This window comes from Poecilia reticulata, linkage group LG2, assembly GCF_000633615.1.
Source record: "Poecilia reticulata strain Guanapo linkage group LG2, Guppy_female_1.0+MT, whole genome shotgun sequence".
NCBI lineage: Eukaryota > Metazoa > Chordata > Actinopteri > Cyprinodontiformes > Poeciliidae > Poecilia > Poecilia reticulata.
In genome coordinates, this window is record NC_024332.1 from 43,860,815 (window position 1) to 43,877,078 (window position 16,264).

General features: G+C 41.2%; 1 protein-coding gene across 1 annotated transcript in view; it reads right to left on the reverse strand.

Annotated features, from left to right (window-relative positions):
• The window catches only part of lama5 (laminin, alpha 5), a gene marked incomplete at its 3' end in the record, with an annotated part of 95,597 nt that overhangs the window by 39,571 nt on the left and 39,762 nt on the right, over nt 1–16,264 (reverse strand). Inside the window, exons 8-29 of the mRNA XM_017309445.1 lie at nt 16,043–16,161; nt 15,871–15,961; nt 15,640–15,774; nt 15,492–15,557; nt 14,334–14,474; nt 13,324–13,461; nt 12,688–12,822; nt 11,742–11,876; nt 10,761–10,898; nt 10,534–10,586; nt 9,875–9,974; nt 9,747–9,799; nt 8,542–8,647; nt 8,359–8,458; nt 6,868–7,024; nt 5,824–5,962; nt 3,837–3,979; nt 2,950–3,053; nt 2,658–2,811; nt 1,921–2,084; nt 716–827; nt 61–158 (exon numbers count right to left, since the gene is read on the reverse strand). Coding sequence (XP_017164934.1) covers nt 61–158; nt 716–827; nt 1,921–2,084; nt 2,658–2,811; nt 2,950–3,053; nt 3,837–3,979; nt 5,824–5,962; nt 6,868–7,024; nt 8,359–8,458; nt 8,542–8,647; nt 9,747–9,799; nt 9,875–9,974; nt 10,534–10,586; nt 10,761–10,898; nt 11,742–11,876; nt 12,688–12,822; nt 13,324–13,461; nt 14,334–14,474; nt 15,492–15,557; nt 15,640–15,774; nt 15,871–15,961; nt 16,043–16,161 — 2,581 coding nt within the window. The remainder of the gene's footprint in view (nt 1–60; nt 159–715; nt 828–1,920; nt 2,085–2,657; nt 2,812–2,949; nt 3,054–3,836; nt 3,980–5,823; nt 5,963–6,867; nt 7,025–8,358; nt 8,459–8,541; nt 8,648–9,746; nt 9,800–9,874; nt 9,975–10,533; nt 10,587–10,760; nt 10,899–11,741; nt 11,877–12,687; nt 12,823–13,323; nt 13,462–14,333; nt 14,475–15,491; nt 15,558–15,639; nt 15,775–15,870; nt 15,962–16,042; nt 16,162–16,264) is intronic.

The following is a 16,264-nucleotide window of genomic DNA, read 5'->3' on the forward strand; positions in this document are numbered from 1 at the left end:
TACCTGTGTAATCTGTGTTTACCTGTGTAATCTGTGTCTACCTGTGTAATCTGTGTTTACCTGTCGGGGGAGAACTGTCCGTGCGTCCCGATGCAGTGCAGTCCAGGCTCAACAAACTCCATGGTGAAATCGTCTTTGGGCACCAGATACACTTTGTGCTGAAAACAATGAAAAAATGTTGAACAGATAAAAGTTTAAACAAGTAGAGCTAAATTAATTCAAATAATGTGATAAACTAACATTTTCTGTCCCTTAGAAAGTGAAGGAGATAATTCAAGCCTCTATCTCGTAATTAAAGCTGCAGCAAACAATTATTTTAGACGTCAATTAATCACTTATTCTGATGATTAATCAATTAAAGCAAATTCATTTAACCAGTTTAGCATTTTTTAATTATTAGAAATGAGAATAATAATTCAATTCCTTTTCTAAGTGAATATTTTATTGCCTAAAAACAGCATTCCTTCAGTGAAAGCTCGATCACTTGTTACAAAGGACAAAATATATTTCAAACATCAACATTTCTGCTCGACTTATTTACTGCTCAACTCTGGCTGTGAAAATGTAAACAGTGGAAAGCCGCGGCGCCCCTCCCCATCTAGCTGCTGGGAGCCTGATATGCTCAGAGTTTGGCTCTTCGGGTAATTATCCACCTCCCAGGGACGATAAACGGATTCGGCTCGTCTTTGTGACGGGACCGAAGAACGATTCTCACCAGGAAGAAGGAGGCGCGCTCCGACGACAGCTGGACGTCGGCGGCGGCGGCGGTCAGAGAGAAAACCGCCACCCTGTTCTGCTCGTCGACCGCCGCGACTCGACACAGGAAGCTGCAGGACGCAGACAGGAAGATGAAGACGTGATGACAGAACCGCCGACCGAGACAAAACGCTCGTCTGTGTTCGTTTCCGTCCTCATGTTGACACATGGAGGATGTTTTCTCAAATTATTTATTTTATTGGGGACGAGAGATTTTCTTCCCCTTCATTAGTTACAGTTTCAGACATTCAGGGTCGAAGGTGAAGGTGGAAGCAGAAAGTCCAACACTGCAAAAACACAAAATCTCACCAAGTCATTTTAAGTCTAGTTTATTGTGCAAATATCTTGGTACACTTAAAAAAAAAAGAAAAAAAAGTAACTTACAGATAACTTCAGCGAGAAATAGGAGCTGGTTTTAAGTCAATAAATTCCTTAATATTGAAAATATTGATTCTTACTGGCAGATAAGGCATTTCTCCCATTTTGTAGGTGAAATAATCAATAAAACCTTTGAAAATTTTCATCAGGAATTATTGACTTAAAACAAATTCTTATTTCTGCCTCAGAGTTACTTCTACGTTAGTTTAGTCTTATTTCAAGTGCAATAAAGATATTTTCACCAGAAGCTAGACCAATAACACCTGGTCAGATTTTGTGTTTTTGCAGTGAAGTTTTCAGGAAAATGTATCAGCTTGTTTTACTTTAAAAAAATACATTTTTTCACAAGGTACAAGTGAAATAATTTGACCGTAAAACTAGAACTTTTTCATCAATATTAAGGAATAATTATGTCTTGCTGAACTTATTTATAAGTTAGTTTTACCTTATTTTAAAAGTAATATGACATTTGATCTAGAAATTAGACCAAAGATGCATGGTAATATTTTGTGTTTTTACAGTGTTCTTCAGGACAAATTTACAGAATAGAAAGTTTTTCATCTTCGAAGCAAAATGAATATTTTTTGTGCAGTTTTGGCTTAATTGCAGCTCTCTGTGTTTGTCCCCAGAAATTTGCCTTTTTGTGAGACAGTTGACGATTAATCGATCACAGATATTCAAACGGTCGATTAATCGTTTCAGCCCAAGATCAAGTACCTGTGTGGTTCAGTTCCAGATAAACAGGGTCAGAGCGGCAGACGGACGGACGGACAGGTGTTTATTCACCTGAACTTGCAGTGCAGCAGCGTCACCAGGTGGCGCTGCGTTGGCGCTCCAGGCGAGTTGACGGCGACGCTCAGCGTTTGTGGCAGCTCTTCTTCGCTGGCGTATTCGACCACCAGCGTGTAGTCTCCGGGAGAGACCAGACGTCCCCGCAGCTCGATGCTGATCTGGACCAGAACTGAACCGTTACAACATCTTCCCCTCTTTTGCTGCAACTTTCACTAAAACATGATGTTTTTCCAATTTTGTTAAAAACGGTCCGCATCTCATGACAGTTTGTTGTGGGACAGATAAGATTGATCTCCTCCATCTCATCCCTGACCAAAAACAGCCAATCAGAGGCAGGGGGAGGGTCTTTGCGCTGTTAATCGACCTCATGTACACGCTGCTAAGGGTGCTACTGGAGAAACGGCTTATCGTTACGGGGAAACCTTTTATCTGCTCGCTATGCTAACTAGCTTAGCATTGGTCACAGGCTATGTTGTGGCCTGCGTAGCTTAGCAACAAGCAAGAGAGTGATTGACAGCGCTAAGACCCGCCTCCCGGCTCTGATTGGTTGTTTCTGACTGAGTGGTGAATTTCTGCAGTTAGAACTGGGAGAACTGGGACACAGATCATCCACGTAATGATAATTTTAACATGTAAAGAACTTTCTTTTTTTATAAACGTTACATTCTGCAGCTTTAATTAATTACTGGTAAAACATGTGAAGTAATCAGATATTCCAGCAGTCGTCTTACATCCAGCCCGCTGCAGACGGCCATGTCGGGGTGACGCGCCGTGACCCTGTCGGTGGGGCACGGCCGCGGCAGGTGGTTGTCATGGCGACAGCTGGCGTCGTTTCCGGAGATGGATGGGAAAGAGTCCAGAGGGAGGTACTTGTACAGCAGACAGCTGGACAGATGTATTTAAAAGAGATGATAATGAACTTTGAACAGGAAATTTGTCATTTTAATATATTATAGTGACAAAGATGTTAAAATGAAGATTGCCTGAACAAAATCCTTTGAAAAATCAAATACTAATATTTACTTCTGGCTGCTTTCAGGCACAGAGCTGTATGTGCAGGGCTCAGTAACTCTGATCTGCAGGATGGGAGCTTCGTAGTAGGCGCTGGGCAGCAACACCAGGTAGTCCTGGAAGACAAATTATAATGAAAAGCTCAGTTAGTTTGACAATAAGGACAAAATGTCAATGCAGTATTCAGTGGTGCATTTTGTAAGATCAATGAAAGTAATGATAAAAGGATTATTAGTTATAAATCTGTCACTGCATCCAGTCAAGATCCTGCAAATAGAAATACTTCTGTGAAAATCTAACTTTTATCATTACTACTATTAACCCTTTGCAGTCGAGGTCTAACTGGCCATCCCAGTCTCTCTTCTCTGTGCTCGCTATGAAGCCATGTAGCGATAGCTAGCTAAACTACTACTAACCCTACACACACCACCAACTCTAACTAACACACTTATAGTCTAAAAAACCCATCGAAACACTCAGTAAAATCCACAGCATCGCTGCGCCCTCGTCTCTTGCCGTATCCAAATACCCCCCTCGTCTCTTTCCGCGTGTCTCTGTTCTACCTAGCAACAGACCGTCTACACATTTTCATTGGTTGTTTCGAAATGTGGTACATTTAGACCCCACAAAATAAGGCGGAAATCATCAATCTTATTTCTGGCTTTATTTTGAAGTAAATAACAACAAAACCAATATAAAAACACCACTTTTATAAAGTTTGAAGTCCGTACTGTCCAACAGAGTCAAAATGAAAACTCTGTATGCCGTCTGTTATTACGAAGCCTTATTAATGCGTCACATGCTTGTACGCCGGGTGACGAGTAGCAACTACATAGGGTTAACGTCAATAAGCCCAGAGGCTTCGGACGACACGGCAACGCTGCAGGCGTTTCTGTTACCAGTAAGATTCCCTCGGCTTCAATGACGACAGTCCAGGTTCCTGGGTTCAGGACGAACGGCTCCACAAAGCTGTTCTGGGGAACGGTGACGAAGGTCGGCTGCACACTCGGAGCAAAGACGATTTGTTTGGACTGTTCCGAACCTGAAAACCCAAACGTCAGAAAAAGCTGCTTCAGTGTCCAAATCTTTCCGACAGAAAGTTAAACTAAAAATCAGTGAAGTGTTGGAGGAACTCAGGAAGAGACGGAGCTGATAATCTGCTGTTTTCACTGCAAAACACAAAATCTTACCAATAAGTTTGGTCTAGTGCAAATATCTTAGTACACTGGAAATGAGACAAAAATAACTTAAAAGTCCATTTTCAGCAGGAAATCGGAGCTTAAGTAAATAAATAAATAAATAGTTTCATTGGCAGAATATTTCACTTGCAACCTGGGAAAAATATCTTGTTATAAATGAAATAATCTGCCAATGAGACAAGAACATTTTCATCAATATTAATCAATATTAAGCTCCCATTTCTTACTGAAAATGTACTTTTAAGTTAGTTTTGTCTCATTTTGAAGTGTACAAAGATATTTGCACTAGAAGCCAGACCAAAAGTCCTCGGTTGGATTGCGTGTTTTTGCAGTGCTGGGTGGGACGTACCTCTGCGGTTGGCCTGATAGGCTGATATTTTACCGCTGGAGGTGACTCCCTCAGAATTGACATATCTGAGGATGAATCGAGTCAGATAGACGTCTGCCTCGCTCACATAAACCTGGAGCTTCACCGCAGTCTACCGGGTCCGAGGTGAGAAAGAAAATACGTAAGTCTGACGCTGCTGACAAATCTACTGATCTGTGGCCCTGAAGAGGAAAATACACGGAGCTTACAGGCAGAAAGAGAAATCAGCACCAAGAAGTTTGCATTGGCTGCAAGCAAGCGACCTTCGTCTGACAGGACAGGTGGGAAAGACAGACAGGAATGATGATGTTTCTCCACTAGAGTCTCACTGCAGTTCCCGCTTTTTGATTCTGCAAGAACACGTCGCAATGTGACGTCTACATCCCAGAGCTGCTAGCTGACTATGACTAGCATTGTTTTTAGCTGTCAAGTTGTCAACATAACCTTAAATGTATGTGTGATAAAGAAAAACAGCATCTTTATCACAGATAACACACATACATTTAAGGTTATGTGTATAAAAGAAAACATTTTAGTTTAATTTTTAAAAATTAAACTAAAAATGGTGAGAGAGAGGGAAGTAGGTCAGCTATGCTAGCTTGACTATGACAAACCCAACATGTAGATGTGCTGCAGAATCCAATGTTTCGGTTCAGTTTAAAGTAAAGAAGCAACCGACACACCAACTCTGACAGATCATCATCAGCAGGTGTTTAAATGAGCTGATCTGTGCAACAAACAAATACATCAGGGTTCAGGTTGTTTCACCTGGGAAGAATAATTATTAAAGTTATGATTGGGATGAGATTCATATTTTAATTTCTGGTTGCATATATGGAGACAAGAACCTCAAGTTATCTGGTCGTTGAGTGTTTGTTAAAGTGTTTAAGTCAGGGGTGTCCAAAAGGTGGCCTGGGTACCATTTGTGGCCCTTGAAATGATTTAGTTTGGTCCCTGATCAAAAGTCAAGAATGGTAAAAATTTTGGTAGAAAACAATTAATGACTCCAAAAATGTGGAAATTGTTTTATTTAAAAACATTTTATGTTTTGTATCTTTAATGATAAACAAATTTTGTAAAATAAAATGTGTTTGTTGTTAAGCAGGAAGATAAAACTCTCAAACTAAATGTTACATTTTAAATTTTTGGCCCCGAGGGCAAAAAGTTTGARCTCATCTGGGCATAAACTCAAAGTCCAGATGAATAAATGAGCTTAGAAACATTATTTAAAGAGGAGGTTCAGATCCACCACCTCTTTTTCCAAATATATTAAGTGGATAAAAAGACAGAAAAATGCATTTTTCCCTCGTTATCACTCACAGTTACCACAGTAGTAACTCCTGCCGTCCTCTATGACCGACACTCTGCCCCAAACAGCAGAACCGGCCCTGTTGCTATAGCGAAGCGCCACACGGAAAAGGTCCGGAGAGGTGACAAACACCGACACCAAAACTCTGGACTGCCAAGGAAACGGAGAACCAGGAAAGAAGAGAAGACGGGACAACATATAAAAACAGAGGAGCCAAAAGTTAGAGAGCAAAACGACCCGAGAGAGAGAGACAGAGAGAGAGAGAGAGAGAGAGACAGAGAGAGAGAGAGAGACGAAGAGGAAGAGGATGAAAAATAACAGAGGAATTCACAGAGAAATCACCAACACTGACCAAAAGGAAAGTTTAATTCCATCACCTTTAATATTAACATCCTTTATTTAAATCAGCACATTTCTCTTTGGTGAACGCATGTAAATTAATACAAACTCAGTCATTTTCATTCTTCTCTCTTTTCCTACCAAAACCTGGATGACAAAAGTTTTCAGTTTGGTGTTTTAGTCTGAACTTTCCCTTCTGATGAAGATCAATTTCTGCCCATTTTATTTGTCGTCTCTGTTTTTTGTTTGTTTATTTTGGATATTTAAAATGTCTTCCAGTYTCAGTGGTAAATGTTCATCGGGATTTAAAGTTTATCCATCTTTGAGACAATGTGTGCATTATTATGTCATTACCGTTGTGCTACTTGAAAATGGTCTCAAAACAGCAATATTATCGTTTATCACAATAAATTCTGGGACAATTTATCGTCCAGCAAAATTTGTTATCTTGACAGGTTTACTTTTTAACTTTTGCCCTCCAGAAAGGTGTTAGGTGAATATAATTCCCTAAAAAATGGACAACTGATGATCATCAAGCTCGTTTCAGAAGAAAACCATAAAATGAAATATTTTTCACCGTCTGATTCTACCAAAGCGAAATGTCCAACATTGTTCATTCATGAAAGAAAGCAAAGAAAGACGGGCCACAGTCATCTACATATAATACGGTTTTAATAAAGTCATTACTCTGCATGTACGCTGAAGGTTGACCCTACCTGGATCTGGGACATCTGAGCGAAACCTCTCCAGCTGAAGTCTGGGAACTCCAGGAGGTCGTAACCGAATCTCACCGGCCGGCCGTCCAGCATGGTTCCCTCCTCTATCTCAAACTTCAGATGGTGCAGATCCGGGAAGTAGTGATGCAGACGAGGCCTGCAGGCAAACAGCACAACCAAGCCACCATGAAGACATGCTGAGAGTTACCGTTCACATCCGGAAGCTCGGTGCACGCGCGCAACGCTGGACGGCAAAAAACAGGACTGGTTTTGGGTTTTTTTTTTTCCATTTTCCAAGTAAAGTCAGTTTTATTTGTCTTTTTTCAGGGTCTCTGTATCTCCCTCCACACAGACCAGTTGCCATGGCAACCGTCTGACAGCAGCTCTACTGTTTTTTCTTTTAACTGAACAGAGACGCACCAAATTCTACAGCACATCTACATGCTAAGTTTGTCATAGTCAAGCTAGCATAACTATGACAGTGTATTATATATCCATCCATCCATCCATTTTCTATACACGCTTGTCCCTCAGTGGGGTCAGAAGGTGCTGCTTCCTCTCCAGGTAACGTTCCGGGCGAGAGGCGGGGTCACCTGGACGGGTCGCCAGTCTGTCGCAGGGCAACACAGAGACACACAACCATGCACACACACACTCACACCTAGGGGCAATTTGGAGAGGCCAATTAACCTGACAGTCATGTTTTTGGACTGTGGGAGGAAACCAGAGTACCTGGAGAAAACCCACCATGCACAGGGAGAACATGGAGACTCCATGCAGAAAGACCGGGGCCGGGAATCGAACCCAGAACCTTCTTGCTGCAAGGCAACAGCTCTACCAACTGCACCACTGTGCAGCCCAGTGTATTATATATGTACTATATTTTATTCATTTTTATATTTAGTCATTTTAACTTACTAACATCACACTTAAGTTTTATATTGTTTATGCGTATTTGTGTTTACTAATATTTTACACCTGAGCCTGTCGACAAATAAGCAATTTCCCCTTTACGATCAATAATATATATTTTATTTTATTAGGGTCATTATAGACAAAAAAGAAAAAAAAATGAGGAGTATATTTCTGTCAAAAAAAAATGTATTTAAAAAAATCTGTTTTTCCGAGAAAAAAAAGAAAACAAGGAAATTTCTGAGTTTGAAAAATTGAAAATTTTGGACTTCTGAAGCTGAGAAACGTTCCAAACTTTTCTCAAAAATTTTAACACTAATTTAAAAAATTTCTAAGATTCTTTGGCATAAATTTAATCCTGTTTTTTTTCTATCTACAAATGGCGTTGTCATACAAAACTGATCAACTCAAAACTTTTTCCTGACTTTGTCATCCACTTGTCATGTAGCTAATTAGTAGCGAAGCCCTGCTTCCCTTTGCTTTTACGTACAACATGCACATTTAAGGTTTAGCGTCTTATGTTGAGATGCTTCACAGTTGGGGTAAAAATGCGGAGAAAGAAATGTGTGTTAGACTCACTGGTTGCACATTGGCCCCTCCACGTTGGGTCTGCAGTCACACTGACCGTTTTGTTGGCCACAAAACTGACCCACTGAGCCTCCGATGTCACACTGGCAGCCTGAAAAACAGCCATTCACATCAGCGACCAGCTGACGCAGAAAAGCAGAAATTTAAATCCATCAGGCGGTTACAGACACTCACCCTGGCAGCCGAAGTAACTGTGAGCCTGCAGGTTGTAGAAACCCTGTTTGCAAGTGGAGCAGGTTCCACTGCAGACGCCGGGCTTGCAGTGACACTCGCCAGTTTCCTGCCAAACACAGAAACACAGTCATCACCTTCAGCTACAGCAAATATAGAAAAAAATGGAGAAAATCAAAAATATGCCAAGGACATGAACTATTTCTTACATCCACCTCACCAGGAAGTAAAATCTTTCAGAAGAGATTTATGTTACTGAGGATTTTATTTAAAATTAACTGTAAAAACATACAATTTACAATGGTCTGATTTCTACTGYAGATATTTCATTACACTTGAAATAAGATAAAATGGACGTCTAAGTAACTTTCAGAAAGATGTAGCAGCTTGTTTTAAGTAAATAATTCCTTAACACTGATAAAAAGGCTGCACAGTGGCGCAGTTGGTAGAGCTGTTGCCTTGTAGCAAGAGGGTTCTGGGTTCGATTCCCGGCCCCGGTCTTTCTGCATGGAGTCTCCATGTTCTCCCTGTGCATGGTGGGTTTTCTCCGGGTACTCCGGTTTCCTCCCACAGTCCAAAAACATGACTGTCAGGTTAATTGGCCTCTCCAAATTGCCCCTAGGTGTGAGTGTGTGTGTGTGTGCATGGTTGTGTGTCTCTGTGTCGCCAGCGACAGACTGGCGACCTGTGACCCCGCCTCTCGCCCGGGACGCTAGCTGGAGAGGCACCAGCACCTCCTGACCCCACTGAGGGACAAGGGTGCAAGAAAATGGATGGATGATGAAAAAGTTCTAGTTCCACTGGCAGATTATGAAAATGTTATTTAATAAATGAAAGTTACGGCTAAGACATAATTGTTAGAAATTAATCTATAGACACTTTATAGCTCATTAATAACTGGTGTTATATATTAATTAAGTGTGAGAAAAAGGCTAGATGATGAAAATTAAGACTACAAATGTTCATTGTGCTTACAAAGTAGTCTGAAATGCTCAACTCCAGATAAAATATAAGTGAACAGAGTTGGTTCACTATTTGGTAAGAAACCAGTAGATTTTGTCTCCTTCTCACCCTTAATTAATGCATAATAAACAGTTATAATGCTTTATAAAGTGTTTAAGAGATGAGCTAGACTTATATTTCACAGCTATCAGCTTCTCCAGCTGGTGTAGAGATGCTTTCAGAGGAGGAAGAAATGTTTATCTCACCTGTACACATTCTGCGACTCCACTCAGCGTCCCAGCGATGTTACACTCACAGCCTGCAGGAGAAACCAGACAGCTGTTAGGTCTATGGGCTGCATCCACAGACATGAGGAATGTGTGAGGTTTCCTACTGGAGCATCCGTCAGCGGCGTCAGGGGAGAGGCTCCAGTACAGAGGTTTACATCGGTCGCACGCCGGGCCCTCCACATGAAGCCGGCACTCACACTCGCCCTGCATGCACCAATCAGACGCCATTAAAGCTGCAGAATCTAACTATTATCATACATTTTGTTTTCCCATATTTGCTGAGAGTCATCATGTCGTGACAGTCGGTGAAAAAGTTTAGCTCCTCTGTCTTATCCTAATTAGAAACAACCAATCAGAGCCAGGAGGCGGGACTTAGCGCTGCCAATCACAATCTTGCATAGCCTGTCGTGAATGCTAAGGCTAGTAGCATAGCAACTGATATAGGGGGATAAAGTGTTTTTTTTTTCTGTACACATTTCTGTAACACATTTAGCAGCGAGTACATGAGTTTGATTGACAGCACTAAGCCCCTCCTCCTGGCTCTGATTGGTTGTTTTTGAATCATTTCTTCAGGCAGCAGCAGCAGCTCAGGGAGGAGATCAATCTTTTCACAGATTATCCGTCTCATAAAAATTATACGGTGACACTTAACAAAAATGTAAAAACCACATTCCTTTTAAAAGTTACATTCTGTAGCTTTAAATTAAAACTGTTAAAAATGTAAACTTTGGAAAGTATGAGAGAAAAAACAAGCAAGACTTACAACAGGCGGCAGCACGACGTACTGAACGGACCCGGCTGGGTGGCAGGTACCAGCTGGAGGGAGGAAAGAAAGCAGGCAGCACAGTTTGGACATTTTATAGTTTATTCAGGGCTCAAACTCAAACGAAAGTACAAAACAAGTGCGAAATTTAGCATAACACTGTAATATTTCCACCTCCAGTAGTAAGGCGTTTGTTGCAGGCGGTAATTATTTTCCTGCTTTATTACCTCGGCAGTCGGGGAAGCCGTAGGAGCCGTGTGCGCAGCTGTCGCACCGCAGGCCGCCCACGCCGGGCAGGCAGGCGCACCGCCCCGTCTGCTGGTCGCAGCTGGAGTACCGCGACCCGGCGGCGGAGCACTGGCAGGCTGCAGGCGGAAACACAGTCACCGATCTGCTGCTAAAACATCACGCTTTCAATCAGCGGTGTCCAAAATGAGGCCCGGGGGCCATTTGTGACCCTCAAACTAATTTTGTGTGGCCCCAACTGCAATTCAGAAAGGATCCAAATTTTGCCCGTATAGACGCAGAAGGAAACTTTTAATATGTAATCATGGTAAAAAGTATCACCAATGTTGTCTTATTAAACAGGAAAATGTAAAGTACAACAAAGAGTTTGTCTTTTCATAACCAAGTCTGAACAGAAACCAAGTCTATCCAGAGACTTTTACTGAAAAGACAACTTTGCTGCATTTAAATTAGCTCCTATTCTCTCTCAAATCTGACTAGATATAGAAAGCTTATTGAAAAAGTGATCCAAATCCTGCTGTTCAATGGAGTCCAAAAGAGACTAAAAATTTGACGATTTTCTTTTACATGCAAAATCTACTAAGACTTATTAGGTCTATTGTAGATTGTAGAAAAAATATGGTAAATTTCTGTCAAAAAAATTCAGATTTTGATAGTAATCTCAGACATTTTCTAGAAAAAATAAGGAAATTTATAAACTCCAAGAGTCATAAAAATGTTAATGTCAAAATGTTGAGATGTTGACATTAAAGTCAGAAATTATCTAAAAAAAAAAGGGGGAAATTTCTGAATTTCAAATGTCAAAAATTTCTGAGATTAATCAGAAAATATCTGAGTTTCTGGCAGAAATTTGCTCCTTTTTTCTGTCTGCAGTGGCCCAAACACGCCATCACAGAAATCCCTTTCAGGTTTGGGATCTAAAATACATTTGTTTGATTTTAGGTTGCGTTTTTCTGACTTACGCGTGCAGCTCGGGTAGCCATAGTAACCGGGGGCGCACTGGTCACATGACGCGCCGCCGTAATTGGGTCGGCAGTGGCAGATACCCGACACGGTGCAGCTGGTACCAAATGAGGTGCGAGGATCACAGGAGCATTCTGGGGAAAAAAAAGTAAACGTATATACAAAGAAACAAACATTCATATCTTTATATTAAACTGTTTCATTAGGGAGGTCAAAAAGTGCCAAAATTCAATCTGGATATATTTAGATGATGAGTTATGACAAAATGTAACTTTCCTTTGAGATTCATAAAACATTTTAAAACTGCTTTTTTGTCTGCTGCCCTCTGATCTTCCTATTCAATTAAATGTATTATTTCCATGTTGTATCTTTTAATTTATTTTATGCATTTTGACCATGATTGTTGATTGTGTGTGGGGGATGTTTGATGTTTGACAGCATATTTTATCAACTCTGTAAATATATTGTTAAACAAAAAGTACTTTTGAATTTAATTAATAACATATAAAGTACAATGTATAAAGATATTTTAACTTTTATTTTGAAAATGAATCAACAAAGCCCAAAATGAATCTGACGTTAATGTCAGATTCTCCCCAGGTTTTAGCTGAAGTTATTGTTGCTGAATCCTGTCCTGTAGTTAAAGTGTTAAAACAGTTTCCTTCTTCCCCTTCAAGGCTCATTTATTAAAAACCTTCTGGTTTCAGCAGCTGAGTAAGCAAACTCTGGAAGCCGCCATTTTGTTTTTTGTAACCCTTGAACTAGACCTGTCTCATATTTTCACATTTCCCTTCTCGTTTTTCCCACCTACTCCAACAAAAAAGCATATTCTTTAATGAAGCCCAGTGCCACTCCATAAAGTCCAGCATCAGATGAAGTGCTTCCATATGTGAGCTGACGGCAGAACCAGAACAGATAGATTGGGTCCGGTCTGAGGCTGGTTACCTTGGCAGTTGGGGAAGGAGTGGAACCCAGATCTGCACTGTTCGCAGCGCGGACCCTGAAACTCTGGCCTGCAGAGGCAGCGACCCGACGCGTCGCAGCGCTCAGGGAGAGAGCCGACTGTGCTGCAACCGCACACTGCAGAGAGAGGTCAGAGGTCAGGGAGCGTCCAACTAAAGATGCTGCAGTGGCCGTAAGGGCAGAAGAAAAGCATTTATCCAACTGAAGAACATAAATAATGACATTTAATTTACTTTAAGCCAAGCCCATGACTTTAACACATTCTGTTTATTAAATAATTACAGACTCAGAGGAGGAATCTTTGTATTTGTGTGTTTCTGGTACGCCTCTAAATCTGACACACAAAGAACATAAAAAAAAACAAAACACAGCAATAAAGTTTTTGGTTTTGTTTTATGACCTTGTCAGTCTTTTTCATTTACTCAGTTTGACAAGGTTGGACATTTTAGGGTAAATTTAACAGAAATTAAGAGAACAAGAGCTGAATTATTAATTATTTTTTAAAATAAATAAAACAGATTTATTTTTATGTAATCAACTAATGAGTGAAAGTTTGAGTCGGGCAACATTCAGAGTCAAAAAAGGCCCAAAAGTCCCCAGGCAGAGGAGGCGACTCACGTTGGCAGAGGGGGTAGTTGAAGTAACCAGGCGCGCACTGGTCACAATGGTAACCATGGAAACCGCTCCGGCACATTCCATGACCAGTCACCAGGTCACATGACCCGTCCAGGCAGCCAGGACCCGAACACTGGCAGGCTGCTCGGGAACACGAACACAGAGTGAGAGACGCAGCAGAACCAGAACCAGACAGAACCGGACAACAAAACAAAACCAGATAACAGAACCTCAGAACCAGACAACAGAACAACAGAGCCGGACAACAGAACAACAGAACCAGACAACAAGACAACAGAACAACAGAACCAGACAACAAGACAACAGAACAACAGAACCAGACAACAGAACCAGACAACAGAACCAGACAACAGAACAGAACCAGACAACAGAACAACAGAACCAGACAACAGAACAACAGAACAGAACCAGACAACAGAACAACAGAACCTCAGAACCAGACAAAAAAACAACAGAACCAGACAAACAGAACAACAGAACCGGACAACAAAACAACAGAACAACAGAACCAGACAGCAGAACCTCAGAACCAGACAACAGAACAACAGAACAACAGAACCAGACAGCAGAACCTCAGAACCAGACAACAGAACAACAGAACCAGACAACAAAACAACAGAACCAGACAACAGAACAAAATAATGGAATGAAGAAGAAGAAAGAAGGAAGGAAGGAAAGATGATAGACTCATGACAGAAGTAAAGGAGAAAGGAAGCGATGGTAAAAAGAAAGGAAAGATGGATGCATGATAGAAAGGAAGGAAAGAAAGAACAAAAAAGGAAGAAAGGAAGAAAGGAAAGAAATAATTTAATTTCAAATTCTTTGGGATAAATCTTGAAAATCTAAAATCTAAAATATGAGCTTCCCGTCCGCCATGTTTGGCGTTCCCGTCCGCCATTTTTGGCGTTCCCGTCCGCCATTTTTGGCGTTCCCGTCCGCCATGTTTGGTCAGATCAGTCTGGATAAATGAAGGAGCGTCGCTCGTCCCTCACCCTGGCAGTTGAGGCCGTAGAAACCCGGAGCGCAGGTGTCGCAGTGATCCCCGCTGAACCCGGGTTTACACACGCAGGTCCGGGTCCGAGGGTCCGGCCTGCACGAGTTATCCACTGTCCCCGCCGCGCTGCATTCACAGTCTGCATGGAAAACACAAATCACACCGGCATGAAAAACAGAGGAAAACTGTAGAAAATGTTGGCAAAAGACCCAACAGATTGCAGGTGATCTGTGTTTTTAGTCCGGCTTATCTCCTCTAAGCTACTTTCTGTTCACACCAGAGTTTTCCCAACACTCCCTCAAATATCTGACGCAGACACAGGATAATTCACAAGGACTCAAGGTCAGACGTTTGCTACTGTTCCCAAAACACAAAGAGCCAAAACCTCGTTTTGTTTCAAGTTTCAGTCGTGTGATTATGATGTAATCCTCAAACTAATCTGACTAAATCTATCGCAACTACAGAGCGCTGTAAAAAGTATTCACCCCACTCTTCTTTAAGGGGTTTTTAAAAATGTTTTTAATTAAGAAGTAAGTTAAATAAATAAATAAAACAGAGATAAAAAATCATAATTTCAAAACTTTTCATCATATTCTCTTAATTTTTCTTTGTCTAACATTAAAATTTGAACAATGACCCAAAACTTAAACAATAATTAGCTAAAACACCTATGTCCTCTTCAGCTTGTGCATAATTCAACAAGAAATAAAATAGCATAGATATAAGCTTAGTTTATAAGTTTATCTCTATGCTAATGTTCTGGTTAGCATAGATATACGCTTATTATATAACTTAGTTTAGCATTCATACGTCTGGTATGTCTGGTTAGCATGGCTAACCAAAAAGGAAGGAGGGAAGATGCTAACTTTATGGTTATCTTATCTAACTTGGCTTGTAAGATTTAAAATACACACAACGTAAATTATTGTTTGCTTGCATTGATATATGCGTTCAAATCCATCCTACTGCACACTCAGATTCAGTTTTTGACCAAAACTGGAGGAGAACTGAAGTTTTTAACCATCTCATTAGGAAAAGTGACATGTTTTATTGTTAAGAGCAATAATCTGTTGCTAAATTAGAATAGATATCAGTATTTTGGGTCCATCTCCTGAGGGATTTCTTATTTCACCGTTTGAGTGAAGAGAAGACTTACTGATGATCTCTCCAGCTGGTTTCGCCTCACCGTTGTTGTCAGTGTTTGTGGGATCTGTGGGGATGGCTGGTGAACAGAAAGAGTTTCATTTAAATACTGTATCCATGAAAATCTGCAACATGTCAGGAATGTTTCTGCTCCAACTTACGGTAACACTGTGGGAAATTGATAAAGCCACTGGCGCAGGAGTCACAGTTCTCCCCGGTGTAGTTCGGTTTGCAGAAGCAACGTCCGGTCAGATCCTCGCAGGTGCCGTCCGTGAACTCTGACTGGCAGTTACAGGCTGGAGGCAAATAAAAAAAAAAGAGAAATGGAGGACAATCAGGACAAAGACGACGCCCTGAGCTGGGGAAACTGATCAGACAGCAGGCAGACTCACGCAGACACGCCAGAGGGGAGTCGATGGGATGGTCAGGCGACCGATAGTAGGTGGGGATGCAACGCTCACAGTTGATTCCGGTGGTGTGATGCTGTCAGAGAAGGTTTCCGGAAGGTTTTCAACATTAAAGCTCCATCATTGAATGTAATAGTAATGCAGGAGTCTGAGGTACCTGGCAGTTGAGGCAGACTCCACCGCCTCTGTGGTGTCCATGGATGTCGAGACTGGCTCTCCGCTGGTCAACCTCGGGATCGTAGTAACAATCGAAGGAATGGCGGTGACAGTTACAAGCTGAAAGAACCAAAAAAACCAAAGAAACCAAATAAAACAATGAAACCAAATAAATGAAATAAACCAACAAAACCAATGAAACCAACAAAACCAATGAAACCAA